General features: G+C 34.9%; 1 protein-coding gene across 3 annotated transcripts; it reads right to left on the bottom strand.

Moving 5' to 3' along the window:
- Positions 1 to 6,147: 6,147 nt before the first annotated feature.
- On the bottom strand, positions 6,148 to 19,297 carry LOC146897054 (beta-amyrin 11-oxidase-like). Of its 3 annotated transcripts, none has more exons than XM_085733899.1 (8): positions 18,981 to 19,296; positions 18,268 to 18,739; positions 17,901 to 18,164; positions 7,489 to 7,578; positions 7,270 to 7,348; positions 7,072 to 7,178; positions 6,729 to 6,850; positions 6,148 to 6,584 (listed from the first exon to the last, which is right to left on the bottom strand). In XM_085733899.1, exons 1-8 carry the CDS (start codon positions 19,211 to 19,213, stop codon positions 6,476 to 6,478), a joined length of 1,476 nt encoding a protein of 491 aa, XP_085590025.1. In that variant the 5' UTR covers positions 19,214 to 19,296; the 3' UTR covers positions 6,148 to 6,475. The 3 variants fall into 3 exon arrangements, with proteins under 3 accessions (XP_085590025.1, XP_085590026.1, XP_085590027.1); XM_085733900.1 differs by having other exon boundaries at positions 7,270 to 7,345; XM_085733901.1 differs by lacking the exon at positions 6,148 to 6,584 and having other exon boundaries at positions 6,725 to 6,850; positions 7,270 to 7,345; positions 18,981 to 19,297.
- Positions 19,298 to 20,600: the final 1,303 nt, after the last annotated feature.

Genomic DNA, 20,600 nt, shown 5'->3' with positions numbered 1-20,600 from the left:
TTAGAGAGTTTCAGGCTTTTTTCAGTGACAGTATACTTCGTTGGTAAAAGTCCTTCTTCCGTAGGTATAACCCCAGACACCTATACCTACCGATTTGTAAGTTCTGACTAATCAATCGTATCCTGTGGCGCTAAAAATAATATTATATACGGCATTTCTTATTGCTTTTGCTGTCAAATCGCCGATTATAGCCTTACATTCAATTCTATATCTACGGATCAAATCCGTAGGTAAAACCAAAGGTTTTGGCTGACAAGTAAAATTCTTCACTGTATATTATAATGACAGCAAAAAATCCATGGGTATAGATATTTGGAGCTATACCTTCGGTATAAGGACTTTTACCTATGAAATTTTACTGTCACTAAAAGTCAAGTCTTTTGTAATGGGGGTGGAATCAAAAAGTTAGAAAAAATTGAGATAGGGGGACCAAAATGCTGAATTTTAAAATAGAGGTACCCAAAGTGCATTTAAGTCAAATATAAAATTGTTGCCTTTGGTACTCTACCAATTGTTTTACCTTAAAAAACTTAGGTACTACCGTAGAGCCAAAATAATGTAGTGAACCCATCACAGACTTGATGAGAAAGAAAATTGTTTCACATTTCAGCTTTCTTGATAAACAAGTAACGACTTCAGAGTAAAATAATGCCTATCATTTTCCACATAATGCTCCCAAACACAATTTTGAGTCACATACAACAAGATAGATTATCTTGGTGTCTCTTGAAATTGTATGCATATATATATATATATATATATATATATATATATATATATATATATATATATATATATATATATATATATATATATATATATATATATATATATATATATATATATATATATATATATATATATATATATATATATATATATATATATATATACACACGAAGGGGTGTTGGTTGAGTTTGTGTGGATAATAGAACTTGAGTGCATGTGTGTGCAGACTTGTTAAATCTCATGTATTCTAGGAATTTTGGTCTGTTCACTAATTATAGGCTGGGTTAAAAATAAATAAAATACCCTAATAATATTTTTAAAAAACATATTAATTTTGCATTTTTGGATCGGGAGCGGAAGAACGATGAACGGATGAATATATTTTAAAAAACATTAATTCTAGCTTGATAATTTTTTTCTTCATGTTTTTCCCTGCAACCAAAGGTTGATATCAAATTTTTCTATCTAAATGATTGTTGCATACATGGAAGGTGACGTGGACTGACAAATTAGTGTTTAATGTTTCCCATCATGATCAATGTATCTAACATATGAATTTGATGGAGGAACTCATTTGATGACATGAAACAAATTGAGTGACGGTTTGATTATTTCAAAAAATTTATGAACAAAATTGGTTGATGGTCACAAATTAAAGCATAACATAGCCTATTCACCCAAAATAAATATAGGAAAAAAAAAGCAAATCTGGCCATTGTAATAATAATGATCATAATTTATACTAGATATAAAAGTAATACATTGTTTTGCTGTGATGTTTTTCTTTTATTTAAACTATTTTATCATTTTTATAATATTATTTAAATTATAAATAAAAAATTCATTATATCTCATTATATTCGTTAAAATTCATAATTAAAAAAACTTTTATAAAAAAACAAAAGAAAACTTATTTAGATCTTATTTATCAAAAACTATTCTCTTTCCATAGACAAGCGGATAAACATGCATGCTAGTCAACATTTCCGTCTTTCCGCTAATAAAATTAACAGAAATGTTGCTGATGACAGTCAGTCATTCGCTATTTTAGTGTCATTTTCATGATATTTTTGAGTTCACAAGCTAGATTAAGCAGCAAGAAAAGCAAGAAAAAACTGAAGAAACTGAAAAAGGGCATCGTGTCACGATTACTGAAAAACGTGTCACGATTTGGAGCTTTCAAGAAATATGCATTCGACATTGGTGAAAACGTGTCACGATGGCAAAAACATGACACGATTATGGAAACCCTAATTTGGGTGGTTTGTTACACAATGCAGAATCGTGTCACGATTTAATTAAATCGTGCCACGATTTTAGGAGCAGTTGTTGCCTATTTAAGCTGAAGACTATTCTGAAAACAAGGGTTGCGACTTGGAGAGAGCAAAGTGCGATTTTGAGACTACAAGACAGCTAGGAGGGCGATTTCCTCACTCTTTTACCAGTTCATGTATGTATTGATTCCTCTAATGATTATGTTATTTGTAAACACCATTATGAGTAGCTAACTCCATTAGAGGTTAGGTTTGAGATGATTCTTTGTAACCCTAATTGAAACATGTTGTTGTGAAACTCTATTTATTGTGAATGACAATCTAGTTTTTATTCAATTCAATTGTTCTTAATGCTTTTTATATCTTGATCAAATATAAACATGATTTAGTGAGAACAAATGACTACTGACCCTAGATTTTGACTTAGACCTAATTGAATTGTTCTAATAAACATGGTTAGTCTAGGAATGAATAATCCTTTATTAGTGATATTAGGTTAACATGCTTAAACCTTCAAAGATTGTTAGACCACCTAAGGAATTAGGGGATGTGATCCTAGAAGAGGGTCCTAACTCAAGGGATTGATTAGGGCTATTTTGTTAAGCATCGTGGAACTAGATAATCATTCATAAGAATAGGTGCAGTATACCAATTAGGGGAACATTGATGATTCGAAAGACCTAAACTCATCTCTCTCTTATTCTTAAAAACTAACTTTATTTTCTGTCGTTACTTTTATGCAATCAAACCAATCAACTGTCTAGTGGCAAAACAAAAGAACTTTTATACATCCTATTTTGCAACGTAATTGAATTATTGAGATTAAAACCAGTCCTTGTGGGAACAATATTTTTACTACTTCGATAGTATTTGGTACACTTGCCAAAAGTCTATCAAATTTTTGGCACCGTTGTCGGGGACTGTTAAATCATTTCAACTTGGCAATTTGTTTTTATTTAGGATTTCTGTCATTTATATTTTTGTATATATATTTATAAAAAAAAAAAAGATTTATGCTCTTCTTTTTCTTCTCATTGTACTGTGCTACTAAAAAGTTTATCCAAGTTTTGCAGCCATGATAGACAGGTTATACCTCCATGACACAGAAGAGATTTGTATGTTGCAGTATGAAAAATATATGCTATCTTTGAAGATAGAATATTTGGACAATAAAATCTAAAGATTAAATGAGAGATGTGGTCGTTATGAGGCGAATCAACCAGGTAGTAATTGTGAAGGGAAGAAAGAGGTGATCAACATCGATTGCAATACTCAACTTCAAAATATTTTAGATGATTTCTTGGTGTCAAATCAAGTTTCAGTTGAGAAGTTTGATGTTCAGTGTGGTGATCTTGTTGCAAAAGCACATGAGCCTCAGAGGAAGCTGGTTCGGATGGAGACTGAGTGTCACAAGGTTGTGGTGGAGGAAAATCCCAAAGTGAGAAGTGTTGATATTTTCCCGAAGTTTGAACCAACAGGGGTTAAGGAAACCACTCTTGTGCAAATGGATGCATGTCCTTCTCTAAGGTGGGAGAGTTCAAATTCTAAAGGTTTAACAGTGGTGCATGGGAGTATCTGATTCTTTGTGCCAAATTCATGGAATTCCTACCAAACAAGAGGAAGAAGAAGGATGATATATTCTTTCTATCATTTTTGCCTCCCTAACAGTGGTTGAAGCGTCAAGCTTAATGACGTAAAAGAAAGCGCTTGGTGGGAGGCAACCCATCCTTTTTATTATGTCTTTATTTTCAGTATTTTATTTCTATCGTTGAGTCAAACAATTTGTCTTTAATTTTCATTTTGGTTTAACTCAGTTGTATCCCCCTGTGATGTAATTGAACTTGCACTTGTTAATTATTGATGAATTTGCTTGTTTACTTGACTTTTTCCAGTTTAGTAACAAATATTTGTTCAAGTGGTATTCCAAAAGTTCAAAAGGAGGAGTGACTTGTGTTTCAAAGGCGAAGTGTATGGAAGTTAAAGATAGGTAGTCACAACTCCCAGATATCATAACTGTAACGTTCATAGCCAAATTTTATTTTTCCAATTTACTTATATAGAGTATTCCATGACTTTACATTTCTAGAACTTGCATTGCTTCTCTACTGTCGATTGATCTTTGTCATTAGCACACTGAGGCAAAAGTGCTTGGTCCTGTGAGCCTTTTTGAAGCCTACCCTGAGATTAATTGTTATGTTTATCCTTTTTCTAGCCAAATTGAGCCGACATGTTTAGAACTTTTTGTTCGGTGACAAACTACATTACAAGCTTAGAGACTTTTAGGACTTGTCCTATATTGTTTTTCTGAGTTAGGCATTGTAGAATGTTGCTAAATAATAAGTTTGGGGTTGCTATTGGAATTTACAACCAACTATGTTTGGGGTGGGAGTACTAGATAACAAAGAAAAGGAAAAAAAAGGAACATTCTCATGAAAACAATATGCCAAAAATGGTGTATTCAAAAAAAAAAAAGAAGAGAGAAAATAGAATGAAAAAGGGACAAAATATTGAAAATTCGAGTAACTTCAAACTCGAATGTCCCAATTGTTATAAAAATTAATCTCTAGTACCCTTACAAGAATTGTTGTTCAAAAGGTGAATGAATGATGGATCGAATTTTGTGCTTAACTTCCGTAGGAATGCCTAACTCAAATTTTGTGTAGCCTACTTATCCAAATATTATCCCACCTTCACCTAAGCCCCGATATAACCCTTAAAGACCTCAAAGTGTGCATTGACATTGATTTTGATTGACGTTTAGAAACTTTTCAAGCTTATGGTAATATGTAGATTGCATGTCGACTGTGTGTGAACCCTTTCATTTTGTTGCGTGGAGTTGTAAATTGGTGGATGCAAACAAGTCAAACTGACTCATCTTTAGCTAGTAGGGAGTTGATCTTTTGGGTACTATCGCTTGATCAGGTAATTGTTATTTTACTGTCGATTGTCAATATTGCAAGTAGATTCCTTGAGGACAATGAATGGTTCAAGTTTGGGGTTGTGATGACAGTTAGTCATTCGCTATTTTTAGTGTAATTTTCATGATATTTTTGAGTTCACAAGCAAGATTAAGCAGCAAGAAAAGCAAGAAAAGCAAGAAAAAACTGAAGAAACTGAAAAAGGGCATCGTGTCACGATTACTGAAAAATGTGTCACGATTTGGAGCTTTCAAGAAATATGCATTCGACATTGGTGAAAACGTGTCACGATGGAAAAAACGTGACACGATTATGGAAACCCTAATTTGGGTGGTTTGTTACACAAGGCAGAAACGTGTCACGATTCACTTAAATCGTGCCACGATTTTAGGAGCAGTTGTTGCCTATTTAAGTTGAAGACTATATTTTGAAAACAAGGGTTACGACTTGGAGAGAGCAAAGTGCGATTTCGAGACTACAAGACGGCTAGGAGAGCGATTTCCTCACTCTTTTACCAGTTCATGTATGTATTGATTCCTCTAATGATTATGTTATTTGTAAACACCATTATGAGTAGCTAAATCCATTAGAGGTTAGGTCTGAGATGATTCTTTGTAACCCTAATTGAAACATGTTGCTGTGAAACTCTATTTATTGTGAATGACAATCTAGTTTTTATTCAATTCAATTGTTCTTAATGCTTTTTATATCCTGATCAAATATAAACATGATTTAGTGAGAACGAATGACTACTGATCTTAGCTTTCGACTTAGACCTAATTGAATTGTTCTAATAAACATGGTTAGTCTAGGAATGGATAATCCTTTATTAGTGATATTAGGTTAACGTGCTTAAACCTTCAAAGATTATTAGACCACCTAAGGAATTAGGGGTTGCGATCCTTGAAGAGGGTCCTAACTCAAGGGATTGATTAGGGCTATTTTGTTAACTATCGTGGAACTAGAGAATCATTCATAAGAATAGGTGCAGTATACCAATTAGGGGAACATTGATGATTCGAAAGACCTAAACTCATCTCTCTCTTATTCTTAAAAACCAACTTTATTTTCTGTCGTTACTTTTTTGCAATCAAACCAATCAACTGCCTAGTGGCAAAACAAAAGAACTTTTATATATCCTATTTTGCAACGTAATTGAATTATTGAGATTAAAACCAGTCATTGTGGGAATGATATTTTTACTACTTCGATAGTATCTGGTACACTTTCCAAACTTCTATCAGTTGCATAGAGCGAAAAACATTATCACGATGACATCACGACAATACAAAAATGTATCGTTTTATTGCTTTTTATAGATACAAACTAGGTTGACTTATAAGTCAATTATATCTCGCACAAGTGAGACAAGTTTTGCATCATACACAAACAAATTTTCACCACTTGATAAATAAATCTCACAATTAAATTTAATGAGATACGATATGACTTATTGATCCAATAGTAAAAAAATACTTGTGGATGATGTAAAACCATTTTATTTATGCATGTTAGACAAAGTCTGATTTATAAGCAAATATATGCCTCAATGAATTACAATTTAAGATCACCGGAGAGCTTTATAACCTTAGCGAGACAGTTGTCTGTTGGTTTAGGAACTGGTATGTAAGTAAGAGGACATTTTGGATTTATTCGCTCAAACCTATAAAATTAAGAAGAAAAAGTTAACAAAACAGAGTTTTAATATTCATGAAAACTCCTTGAAAAGAAAAATAAATTAGAAACATGAATGATCAGTGTATAAATTGATTTATAAAAAATAAAGTGAGAAAGAAACAATACTTACTTGTAATTAAGGATGAAATGGTGTAGAAATATGGTCATTTCAAGTCTGGCTAGGTCACTTCCTGGACAGTGTCGCGAGCCTATTCCAAAGGGAAGAAATGTTCCTGTTGTAGGGTTGTAATCCTAAGCACATAATCAACATCATACCTCAATTAACACAATAACTCAATTGAAAAAAATATACAAAAAAAATATTCAAAGATGAAAATTCATTATAATAACAAAAATAAGTTTAATGAAGGTTTTTTTCTTTCTATATTCATCATCCTCTTAGTAATTGTTAAACTCAAATTGGTTTGTAATTTATATACAAAAATAGCTTATACATTATTAATCCTACTTACATTCCATCTTTCTGGATTAAATTCTTCCGGATTTGGATGATGCTCAGGATCCATATGAACCGCTCTTAGCCAAAGTAGTACTTTCCATCCTTTTGGTATGAAATAACCTAAAATATTTAACAAAGACATACTAATTTCATTATTCCCTTTTAATAACCGAAAATAACAAGAAATAGAGTGGAGGAGATTTTAAAAAACCATTGATGTTCACATCAGTTGCCGCCTTCCGAAAAGCTGAAAAGTTACTGATATGGCGCAATGTTTCATCAATAACCTGCTAGGGTAGGAAAAAAATCAATATTTTCTAACATTTTATGTTGTATTTTATCTAGAATGAATTATATTTTATTTGCAATGTAATATTGTAATAAAACATGAATTATATATAGACAATAGGTCATTTCTTAATATTCTTACCCGAGAGAGATATACCATTTTTTTAGTTTCCTTAATACAAAATCGTTTTTGCGAGGATGGTCTTGCTTTCAAGATATCTTCTTGCTCTTCCTACAAGAAAAAGACAACGAGTGATTGATTGCCATTTTTACTGTCCTCTAACTATTTTGTAAAGTATGCCATACTCTTTTTAGAATATGGAAGTGATGACATGCTGTCATTACGTAATTTTTAGGACTTATTGTGACATTTTGATAGAGTTCTCATGCAATTTATACTGTTCTGGAGTGCAAAAAGCTTAAATATTGAAGTCTGTTCGAAGGAAATCGCACCACGCCAATTTCAAGCCGTGCTGCGATTTTTGAAGCAAAATTACATCCTCCCTGTTTGAGGGAAATCGCGGCACGCCTATATACATGGCGCGGCGCGATTTTGACGGGTCAGGCCCATGACTTCTATAAATACTGCACTCAGCCAGAAGAAAAGGGGTGACGATTTTGGAGAGCAAAGTGCGATTTTGAGACATCGGAGACGGCTAGAAGGGCGATTTCTTCATCCTTTTACCAATTCATGTATGTTTTAATTATTTCATTGATTATGCTATTTGTAAACTCGATTATGAGTAGCTAAATCTCGTAGAGATTAGATCCGAGATGAATCTTTGTAACCCTAATTGACACATGTTGCTGTGAAACTCTATTTTGTTTATGAATTCAATTCTAGTTTATTCAATTCAATTGTTCTTAATGCTTTTTATATCTTGATCACATATAACTTGATTTCGTGAGAATGAATGACCACTGACCATGGCTTTCAACTTAGACCTAATTGAATTGTTCTAATAAACAGGGTTAGTCTAGGAATAGATAATCGTTTGTTAGTGATAATAGGTTAACGTTCGGTAAAACCTTCAAGAATTATTAGACCACCTAAGGAATTAGGGGCTGTAGTTTAAGAAGAGGGTCCTAACTCAAGGGATTGATTAGGGCTATTTTGTTAATCATCGTAAATTAGAAAAGGATTCATAACAAATAGGTGCAGTAGACCAATTAGGGGAACTTAGAGGATTCGACGGATCTGATCTCATCTTTCTCTCCATATTTTCTTAATCAAATCTTTATTCTCTTTTATTTGATTTCATAAAATCAAACCAAATCTTCTGCCTAGTGGCAAACTAAAAATAAACTTTACACATCCTAATTATATAACGAAATTGAATTATTGAAGTTAAAAACAGTCCTCGTGGGATCGATATTTTTACTACTTCGATAGTATTTGGTGCACTTGCCAAACGTCTATCAAGTTTTTGGCGCCGTTTCCGGGGACTGTTGAATTATTTCAACAAGGCAATTACGTTATAATTTAGGGTTTTTGCAATTTAATTTTCTGTTTTTAATTTTTATTTTTCTGCTTTCATATTCACTTGATTACTTTGCGTTGTGCAGTGCTACTAAGGTATTTTGCTGTTTATGCGAGGTAAACAGAGCTCAGACGACTTAGAGTACGATCCGGAAATTGAAAGGACTGCAAGAGCACTTCGGAAAGCTGTCCGATCGCAAAGGTTAGCTCAGTCCGTTCCACCGGGTGTTCGAGAACAAATACCGGAGCCACTCTCAACTGAATCTGAAACGATCTCTTCTCCTAAATCTGCAACTATGGAAGAAGAAGGAGTTATACCACCGAGACCTAAGCTAGGAGACTACGGGTTAGCCACTCATCGCGGTCAACTGACCCATACTTTTCAACCAGCTAACCCCGTAGCTTTCGACATCAAGACAACTGTCCTCAACGGTTTGAGGGACAAGCAATTCGATGGGACTGAAGTTATGAGTCCTCATGAACACTTGAGCCGCTTTGCTGAAACCTGCGAGTTTTGTGTGCAACTAGCCACCGTGACGGAAGCACAAAAGAAACTAAGGCTATTTCCTTTCACCTTGACGGGAAGAGCAAAAGATTGGTTGCTAACAATACCAAACTGGACTGTCCAAACATGGGAAGAGTTAGAGCTGAAGTTCTTGGAGAAATATTTCCCTATGTCTAAATATTGGGAAAAGAAGATGGAGATCTCTAACTTCAAGCAAGGAGAAGGTGAATCATTGTATGATGCTTGGGAGCGATTTAACTTACTTCTTAAGAGATGCCCGAATCATGAGTTCACCGAGAAGCAATACCTCCAAATCTTCACTGAGGGGGTAACACCAAACACTAGAATGTTCTTAGATGCTTCCGCGGGAGGTTGTCTCAAGAGCAAAACTGATCATGAAGTTCAAGCTCTAATTGAAAACATGGCTGGCAATGAGTATCGTGATCAAGCTAAGAAGAAAGAACGAGGAGTGTTTGGGGTGAGTGAACAAACCGCTATCCTTGCTAACCAAGCAGCTATGAACAAACAAATCGAAGCTCTAACTAAGGAGTTTCAAGGCTTCACTTTGGCTCATAAGCAACAACAAGTAGCTGCAGTCAAGTGTGACTTATATGGTGAAGAACATCCCAACGGTGAATGTGTTCCAGAAGGATCAAGTGAAGAAGCTAACTTCATGGGAGGTTATCAAAGGCAGAATCAATACTACAATTCAGGCATCAATAAGCATCCAAATCTAAGCTACTCAAATAACAATGTTTTGAACTCTCAGATGCTCACTCCTCCTCAACAACAACAAAGGAAGCCATCAGCTCTTGAGGAAACTATGATGAACTTCATGAAGATGACTCAAGGCAACTTTGAAGAGATGAAGAAGAGTCAAGAAGCTGAAAGAAAGAACAATGAAGCTTCTAGGAAGATGCTTGAAACTCAACTGGGGCAATTAGCTAAGCAATTGGCTGAACAAAACAAAGGCGGATTCTCAGGTAACACTAAAGACAACCCTAAGAATGAGTCTTGTAATGCTATTGAATTGAGGAGCAAAAAGGTTTTGACACCTTTAGTTCCAAAAGCTCCAAGGAAGGTTGATGATGTAGTTGAGGTGGATGAGAATGATGTAGTTGAAAAAAATGATGAGGGTGTAGTTGAAAAAGAAAATGATCATGGAGAAGTTGAAAACGAAAGGAAGAAAAAAATAGAGGGAGAAAAAAGTGAGAAGTTAATTGATGAAGATTCAATCTTGAGGAAGACGAAGAGTCAAATATTAAAGGATGGAGACAAACCACATGTTATTCCATCATATGTGAAGCTTCCATACCCTCACCTTTCGAAGAAGAAAGAAAAGGATGAAGGTCAATTCAAGAAGTTCATGCAACTTTTCTCACAACTTTAGGTGAATATTCCCTTCGGCGAAGCTCTTGATCAAATGCCGTTATATGCTAAGTTCATGAAAGATTTGTTGACTAAACGAAGGAAGCCTAAGGATTATGAAAACATTGCACTTTCTGAAAATTGTAGTGCTATTCTTCAAAAGAAGCTGCCACCTAAGCTGAAGGATCCTGGTGCTTTTACTATCCCTTGTTCAATTGGACCGGTAGACATTGGAAGAGCTTTATGTGACTTGGGAGCAAATATAAACCTGATGCCTCTTTCAATGATGAAGAAGCTTAAGTGTGGGGAACCAAAACCAACAAGAATGACCATTACTTTAGCTGATCGGTCAATCTCTTATCCTTTTGGTGTGCTTGAAGATGTGCTAGTCAAGGTTAATGACTTGGTGTTCCCAGCAGATTTTGTGGTCTTAGATATGGCTGAAGATGAAGACATGCCACTCATTCTAGGAAGACCTTTCCTTGCAACTGGTCGTGCTTTGATTGATGTTGAACGTGGAGAGTTAATGTTGAGGTTCCATAAGGAGCAGGTAGTTTTCAATATCTTTGAGGCAATGAAGAACCAAGATGAGAACCACAAGTGTTACCGGATTGACGTTGTTGAAGAAACAGTCGAAGAGAACTCCCTTGAATCTCAACCTATTCAACCTATGGAAGGAGAAATTGTTAAGCCTATTGAAAGTAAGGAAGTGGTTGAAGATGTGGGGGTGACAGAGTGTGTCAAGCAACTTGAAGCAAGCACAGAACTTATGCAACAACAATCATCAGGAGACATCCTTGACAACAAGTATGGGGGATTGGGAACTTGGAACAATATGCCTAAGACTACTTTTACTAATCCTTGTGGTGTATTTGCTTATAAGAAGATCCCCTTTGAAATGCGTAATGGGCCGGCTACTTTTCAATGGTGTATGCTTTCTATCTTCTCTGAAACTATAGAAAGAGTTAGGAGGTACTATGACAAAGGGGTGGTAAGGAACAAGCCTTTTGACGAAACTGTGGATTTAAGGAAGTCTGGTGCACAAGGAACTTTCAAGAGTAAGGAACTAAAGCTGAAACAGTACCGTGAAAGAAGACTCCCAAACAATGAAGAGGGAGAGACATCCACTGATCCTTAGGGATCGTCATCAGTCAAGCTAGTGACGGTAAAGAAGCGCTGGGTGGGATGCAACCCACTGTTTAATTTTCAGGTATGATTTTATTGCTTTCAAAAACAAAAACACAAAAATATTTTTTTTCTATTTTCTTTTAATACAAGGCAGGAAAGTTTAAAATTTTTGTTCAAATATACCTCCTGCCAAGAAAATCATGCAAGGTACTGATGTCTTGCATGATTCTCTCCTCAAAAGTTTTTCAAAAATTCAATGAACTCAGGCATTTTTCAAAAAAATCAAATTTTTTAGCCTGAGACAAGCAAAATCGCGCCGCGCCTATCACGGGCCGCAGCGCGATTTCAAAATTTTGCAAAAACACTCCCCCTGTTTCTCAAAAATCGCGGCACGCCAAATAATAGGCGCGGCGCGATTTTGGGTGGTTTTTCAAAAATAAAAACTAGCCGTTACCTTCCCCTAACCATCTAACCGTTACTCCCCCACTAATTCCCATCCAACCGTTGTAAACCCACCAAAAAGTAGCCGTTATTGCCCGTTACCACAAAATCGCGCCGCACCTATTCTTTGGCGTGCCACGATTTTGGCCCTCAGCCTATATAAACCCAACCTTTACATCATTTTTCTCATTCCAATTCCTACTGTTACTCTGCCAAATTTTCCCTAGACTCCCAATCACGAATTTCTTACAATTTCCATCATCCTTACCTCTTCCTAAACACTACAAAATCACAAAATCATCACACCAATCATCATCCAATCCATTATCCTTCACCAAACTTTCACAAAATTTCCCAAACTTCACAAAATTCCCTTTCACCATCTTCCTAAACCACAAATGGCCTCCAACCAAAGGAACACCCGCTCAAAGAAAGCCACCAACCCAAAACCATCCACAAGCAAATCCAAACGCCCTCGTACCGCATCCGAAACACCCGAAAACGCCATCCATTTCATCAATGACCAAGCCCAAGAGTTCCATCAATCTATGAAGAGTTTCGAAGTCATAGGGGAGAGGAAGTTTGATTTCATAAAGCTTGTGAAGTATCCTTTCTTTGAGTCTGAATTACGAAGGAGGGGGTGGACGAGGTTGAATGAGATGATCGACGAAGCAAACAACAAAACGGTGATCGTCGAATTCTTTGCAAATGCAAGGGTGTCCGATACACCCTTCCAATCTTTTGTTCGAGGAAAGTATATTGATTTCAGCCCAGATGCTCTCAATGCATGGCTGAATGTTCAAGCACCGGAGGAGTGTTGGGTGGAAAAATTGAGGAGGGAGAGATTTGCCATTACGGAGGATACCTTTGATGAGATCATCACCACCATGTGTAGGCCTGGGTCGACTTGGAAAAAGTCCCGGATGCTTACCTATGCAGAGATGCTGCCGATACCCAAGGCGTGGGTGTCCTATTTGGTCCAGACTCTTGAGAGTGCATCTTGCACTTCTGAAATTCCTCTCAAAAGGGTGCTTGCTGCCTATGCCATCATCAAGGAGCACCCTATAGATATTGGCCGCATCTTGGCCAATAGTCTTCATGATCTAGCAACCGGAAACACCACACAATTGGGGCATGGGAGTCTAATTAATTGGTTGTGTGAGCAAGAGCTTGTGCCAGCTTATGATAGTGATCTCAACACAAGCAATATGAAGCCAATCACCGACTCGGTAATGGATGGATTTGTGAAGAAATATGAGGGCTATATGAAGGAGAGAGAGAGGGAGGCAGCAAGGCAACAACAAATGGAGCAAGGAGGGAGTAGTAGCCAAGGGGGTTATGCTCCTCTTCACCCAAAGCTTGAGGAATTCATGCATGTGCAAGCTAATTGGATGAATGAGACTTCGGACCAGCTGTGGGTGAACCGTCCTAGGTTCTCAGCTGCGTTTGCTGCGGAGGCTCAATTGCATATGGGTCCGATTAGTGGGTCTTATGAGAGGTTTGGAGGCTCCCGTGAGCGCATGGAGAAATATTTTACACATCAAGAAGAGTATGGTCTGCGCATGAGGAGGGAAATCACTGATGATTTCAATACCACCGAGCAAGATCAAGGGGATGACATCTTTGAAGGATTGAGGACACCGGGGGCTGGACACTCGGATGATGATGTGAACATGGGCTGATCTACTGATGGATTAGCATTTTCTGCTTTGTATTTTATTTTCAGTCATTTTTCTTTTGATGTACTTTCTTTATTTTCTTTTTATGTCGAAGTCCATTGAACTTATTTCCCTATTGTAATTGCTCCTGCACTTGTTTATTATTAATGAATTTGTTTTGTTTCATGTGACCTATTCCAGTTTAGTAACAGTTGTTTGATGAAACGGTATTCCAAAAGTTCTAAAGGAGGGGTGACTTGATTCAAAGGCGAAGTGTACAGCGTTGCTAGGTAGTCACATACTCCCAGAAATCTCAGCCATAAGGTTCATTGCCAAATTTGTTTTTCAATTTACTTATATTTAGATTAGTTTTCCATGCAACTACATTTCTAGAACTTGAATTGTTTCTCTATTATTGATTGGTCTTTGTCAATTACACACTGAGGCAAAAGTGCTTGGTCCTGTGAGCCTTTTTGAAGCCTACCATGTTTTAATTTGTTGAATTTATCCTTTCTTAACCAATTGTGAGCCGGTAGGATTAGAACTTTTTGTTCGGTGACAAACTACATTACAAGCCTAGAGACTTTTAGGACTTGTCCCTTAATGTATTTTCTGAGTTAAGGCATTGTAGAATGTTGCTAAAGATTAAGTTTGGGGTTGCTATTGGAATTTGCAACCAACTCAGTTTGGGGTGGGGGTACTAGAGAATAAGAGAACAAAAATGAAAGAAATAGGAAATTGTCATGCAAAATACACACAAAAATGGTGTATCAAAAAAAAAAAAAGAAATTGAATGATGAAAAAGGGACAAAACATTGAGAATCCGAGTAACTTCAAACTCGATTGTCCCTAAATGTTAAAAATGTTCTCTAGTACCTTTGCATTGATTGTATTTCCACAAGGTGAATGAATGAAGGATTGAACTTTGTGCTTTAACTTCCGTAGGAATGCCTAACTCAAATTTTGTGTAGCCTACTTATCCAAATATATCCCACCTTTCACCTAAGCCCCGTTATAACCCTAAAGACCTCAAAAGTGTGTAATGATATTGACTTTGATTGATGTTTAGAAACTTTTCAAACGTATGGTAATATGTAGACCTGCATGTCGACTGGTAGAACCCTATTTCATATTGATGCGTGGAGTTGTGAACTGGTGGATGCGAACAAGTCAAACTAGCTCATCTTTAGCTAGAAGGAGAATGAACTTTTGGGTACTATCGTTTTGTCATGTAACTGTTATTTTACTGTTGTTTGTCACTGTTGCAAGCAAATTCCTCGAGGACAAGGAATGGTTTAAGTTTGGGGTTGTGATGACATGCTGTCATTACGTAATTTTTAGGACTTATTGTGACATTTTGATAGAGTTCTCATGCAATTTATACTGTTCTGGAGTGCAAAAAGCTTAAATATTGAAGTCTGTTCGAAGGAAATCGCGCCACGCCAATTTCAAGCCGTGCTGCGATTTTTGAAGCAAAATTACATCCTCCCTGTTTGAGGGAAATCGCGGCACGCCTATATACATGGCGCGGCGCGATTTTGACGGGTCAGGCCCATGACTTCTATAAATACTGCACTCAGCTAGAAGAAAAAGGGTGACGATTTTGGAGAGCAATGTGCGATTTTGAGACATCGGAGACGGCTAGAAGGGCGATTTCTTCATCCTTTTACCAATTCATGTATGTTTTAATTATTTCATTGATTATGCTATTTGTAAACTCGATTATGAGTAGCTAAATCTCTTAGAGATTAGATCCGAGATGAATCTTTGTAACCCTAATTGACACATGTTGCTGTGAAACTCTATTTTGTTTATGAATTCAATTCTAGTTTATTCAATTCAATTGTTCTTAATGCTTTTTATATCTTGATCACATATAACTTGATTTCGTGAGAATGAATGACCACTGACCATGGCTTTCAACTTAGACCTAATTGAATTGTTCTAATAAACAGGGTTAGTCTAGGAATAGATAATCGTTTGTTAGTGATAATAGGTTAACGTTCGGTAAAACCTTCAAGAATTATTAGACCACCTAAGGAATTATGGGCTGTAGTTTAAGAAGAGGGTCCTAACTCAAGGGATTGATTAGGGCTATTTTGTTAATCATCGTAAATTAGAAAAGGATTCATAACAAATAGGTGCAGTAGACCAATTAGGGGAACTTAGAGGATTCGACGGGACTGTCTAATCTCATCTTTCTCTCCATATTTTCTTAATCAAATCTTTATTCTCTTTTATTTGATTTCATAAAATCAAACCAAATCTTCTGCCTGGTGGCAAACTAAAAATAAACTTTACACATCCTAATTATATAACGAAATTGAATTATTGAAGTTAAAAACAGTCCTCGTGGGATCGATATTTTTACTACTTCGATAGTATTTGGTGCACTTGCCAAACGTCTATCAGGAAGCATGAAGTTACGCAGTTAAAAGTTAATTATCTAGCTACTCTTAGGCATATTAAATAAACTATTTTCTGCATTCAATGAATTATAAGCTCATTTTAATCATTTTCTAAATAATGTTATGGTATCATAACAGAAGAATGTGCTCTGCATGCTTAATCCTATGTGAATTCAAAAGTCTATACCTAACTGTACATATGGTGCACTTGATTGCATCAAAATTCAACGTGATAAGGAGCACACAATATAATTTGTTTTTCCTGAAAGATCTTGATAAACAATTCAAACATTGAAAAGTAAAATCTTGATAGAATCATTGCATATTAGCAAGTTGTTTTCCCCATTAAAAATTAGGCAACCCCCACCCCATAGTGTATTGACTTTAGAAGTTAGCTTTAATTCCATTTTCGGTTCCCTTTTTATTACGCACTCTAAAATAATCTTCCCTTTTTACAATCTTACTTTTTAGTGCAACCCATATTTTTTCCCCAAAAATAAAGATGTTTAGCCTAAAACATGGTGAGTTTTAACCACAAAATAATTCATGTTCTCCTCATATTCAAAATTATAGCAATAAATCACAAATTTTAGGGCAAAAAGCCAAAAGTGTTTACTGATTTTTTTTAAAAATATGGGTTAAATTCGAATTCTCTGAAAAGTCAAGGGAACCAATATGGCAAATTTAAAATTATAGATCGTTTTGACATTCAAATGTTGTCGGATGTGATTGATACTTTTTTTGAATGTGTGGCCATTTAAAAGGCGCCTAATAATCTTATTTTTTCTAAAAGGTCCATGGATGTTGAGCAACTGGTTGACAATGTTAAATATTTTTTTTTTAACAGCAAATTTTATTTAAAAACTAAATCCCTACTCAAAACGAATGGTGAAACCAAAGTTAAATATTCTTCTCTTGAAAGATGTTATTTTGTGGTAAGAATTTTGGTTATCCTCTACTCCCATTATAAATGGGTAACGGCACATGTCCCTGCTGGTCCTTTTAGTGGTTTTTGTGGTGGGCGGAGACTAATTTTTATTTTATTTTTTCTTTCTATGTATGGGCTTGGTGGTTTATTTTGGTTGATATTGTTCACTCTCTTTATTTTTTTGTTCATATCATGCAGTATACCTCAAATAAACATACGAGTAATCCTTTATATTCCTCTATATATTGTATTTATCATTTAATAAGGCGAAAAAGAAATTTCAAATTCTCAATTTTTTTTTTTGTATTTGAAATACCCTAGATTTATCTTTAACAAAATACCCATGACATCCCTTAATTTTTAAAAAATTACCAAAATACATTATCAAAACAAAGTATATATTTATAATGAAGAATTGAGATCATTATACCATATAAAACTACATTACCTCACAATATTCTCCCATGCAAAAATACTTTAAAGTCTAGAAATTATTAAAGTTTCTTTTACAATGAATATATTAATTTTTTTTTTTAATAATAATGTGATGATAAAAAACAATCAATGATGATATATTTCATTAAAAGTGCAGATTGTCATAAAAAATTCTCAATAATAAAAAATAGTAGGTTATTTACCTTGGCTTTCTTCAAACAAAGTGGATGTTCTGTAAGATATGTAATTAACCACATCATAGTAGTTGCTAATGTTTCATGACCACTAAGCAATAGCGCTATCAGAAAGTCAATAATGTCATCAACCTCTAATTTTTCACCCTTTTCGTCGTTTATTTCCAAAAGAATATCTAAAAGATCTTTCTTTTCTTCGATTTGCCCATTTTTTAGCAGCGCTTTCCTTTCATCAACAATAGATTGTAATATTTTGACCAACTTCTTACGTGCCTAAATTAGGTATACAAAGTGATAATAGACATCAAACATATTCATAAGAAGAAGAAGAAGAAGAATGAGAAAATAAAAGGAATAAGAAATAGAAGTAACCAACCTTGAGTGCTTTGTTGAAAGCAAAACCAGGTGCCTTTATGGGCATAAAAGAGAATATACCAGCAGCCATAACGTTAAATGAATCTCCAAATTTATTGACGATGACCGGATCGCAAGATCCCAAAAAAATGTGAAAGATGATTTTAAAGGAAACATTCTTCATCTCATTAAGGAACTCAACAGGGTGTTTCATGCTAGACAATTCTTCGAGCTTATCGATTATAATATCCTCAATGCGTTGTATGTACATAACTAATGTATTTTGGCCAACGATAGGAGAAGTGACTAGTCGTTTAAAATACCTATGTTCACCACTTAGGTATCTAGTCCATACTAGCTTAGTGATCGATTTTGGATAACCTTCCTCAAAGTTCACATCATCTGTCATAACCTTCTTGCACATAGCAGCAGAAGTGACTATGATGCTTGGAAATCCATACAAGTGTGTCTTGTACATAACGGTTTGTCCATATCTGAAACATCAACAACAAGTTAATATTGGTCTGTGCATTTTTTAAATAATTAAAATAGATGTTCTAGAAATATTTGATTTCTTATCTGACATATATTTTCAGAAAAGCGTGAAATTATTTTTTCATGCGCAATGAAAACATGAACGAAGAAAGTAAATAGCAAAGGTGTAAGACCAACTATTATAGAAAAAAGATTAAAGAAAAAGAAAAAGGAAAAAAGTAGGGAGAAAACGAAAGAGACTTAAGAACAATGTCATTGACAAATTCATCAGGGTGACTAGATGAAAAGTGTTTGAAAAAGGGCCACATGTTCCCAATAATAGGCCATCCCATGTCACCAGGAGGTAGTGGATGTCCTTTCTTTCTCAGTTTAAAATCATAATACCACACATTCAAATTCCTCACAATTTTGTCAGCAAAATTGTAGCATCCTAGCAAAGTGGCAACAAAAATCCAAATCCAATGTATTTCCATTTTTGTATCTCCTATTTTTCTTTTATAGAACTTTTGTTTCTCTTTTGTAAATGGATCCACTCTCTTCTTGTATATACGTATAGTTGCATTACATCCTTTCTATATATAGTAGGGGAAAAGAAGGGCAGTGGCACTAAGATGTTACTTAAAAGGTTAATTTTGTAAATTTGTTACTTAAAAGGTTAATTTTGTAAATTTGTTTTTAAACATATACATCTAGATTTCTACAAAATTCCTCACCGCTGCTTCTACTTGAATTATTGTTGTCCTAAAGCCTTGAAGGTTTTTCTAGTAACTAATACAACCCTTGAAACTTGTGTTCTTTATTTTAATTTTAATTATATGTCAAAAAAATCACAGAAGCAAGCATTCACATGAAATGAAAGCTAAAAAAAATTGACATTGCTCTAATTCATTCCCACCAATTTTAATCAAATGATTTTTGAGAGAAATCAAAATGATGAAACGAAGCAAGAATTGTTTGGTAAACATGGTTACATGTAAATAACCTGCATAACCCAGAACTAAACGACAAATGAGAAACTGTTACATGATTTTTATTTAAAAAAAATATCAAATTTACAAAATTACATACATATCCATTCGCTTAATTAGTTATTTTAAATAAAGATTTGGGTTATTGGTAAATAACTAGTAGGAGTAGACTTGCTAACTTACTCCTTCATGTTTTTGGGTTGGAGTAAGTTAGCAACAAAAAACACACACACACACACACACACACACACACACACACACACACACACATATATATATATATATATATATATATATATATATATATATATATATACATGGGGTTTGCTAACTTAGACCAACAAAAAACATGAAAGTCCAAGTTAACAAAAGTGCACATTTCATTGGACAAAAATAACATTTATTATTTAAAACAAATAACTTGAGGGTTGCATTAGTAGTTTTCGTTAAAACTTATTCCTTAACTTGCGTCAATTTGCTAACTTAGACCCACTTTTATTTTATAACAAATAGCTTGAGGGATATTTACTAAACTATCCCTTAGTTTAAATTGGTTTACACTAGTGGAAATTGGTTTTTCTGTCCAAATGAAAAGGTGCACTTTTGCTAACTTGGACCTTCATGTTTTTTGTTGGTCTAAGTTAGCAAACCCATATATTAGCATCCTACACCTATTTGATTTAGACAAAAAATACCCTTCCTCTCTTTTATAATTGTCCTTAAATCCATGTCCTTTATAGTAATTTTCTTACTTATGACCCACCCATATGTTTCTCTCTCTCCTTATGACGTTGTTGACTTCAAGAACTGCCATTAGCATAACTCCAACCACCATAATCAATTTGAAAGGGATGGTGATTATTTTTGCAGCATAATACTCCCCTTTTCATTC

Source organism: Medicago sativa, chromosome 8 (genome assembly GCF_051527215.1).
Source record: "Medicago sativa cultivar Bolivia chromosome 8, Bolivia_mono, whole genome shotgun sequence".
NCBI classification, from domain to species: domain Eukaryota; kingdom Viridiplantae; phylum Streptophyta; class Magnoliopsida; order Fabales; family Fabaceae; genus Medicago; species Medicago sativa.
The sequence above is the reverse complement of the archived record's forward strand: the minus strand, read 5'-3'. Positions and strand labels throughout refer to the sequence as shown.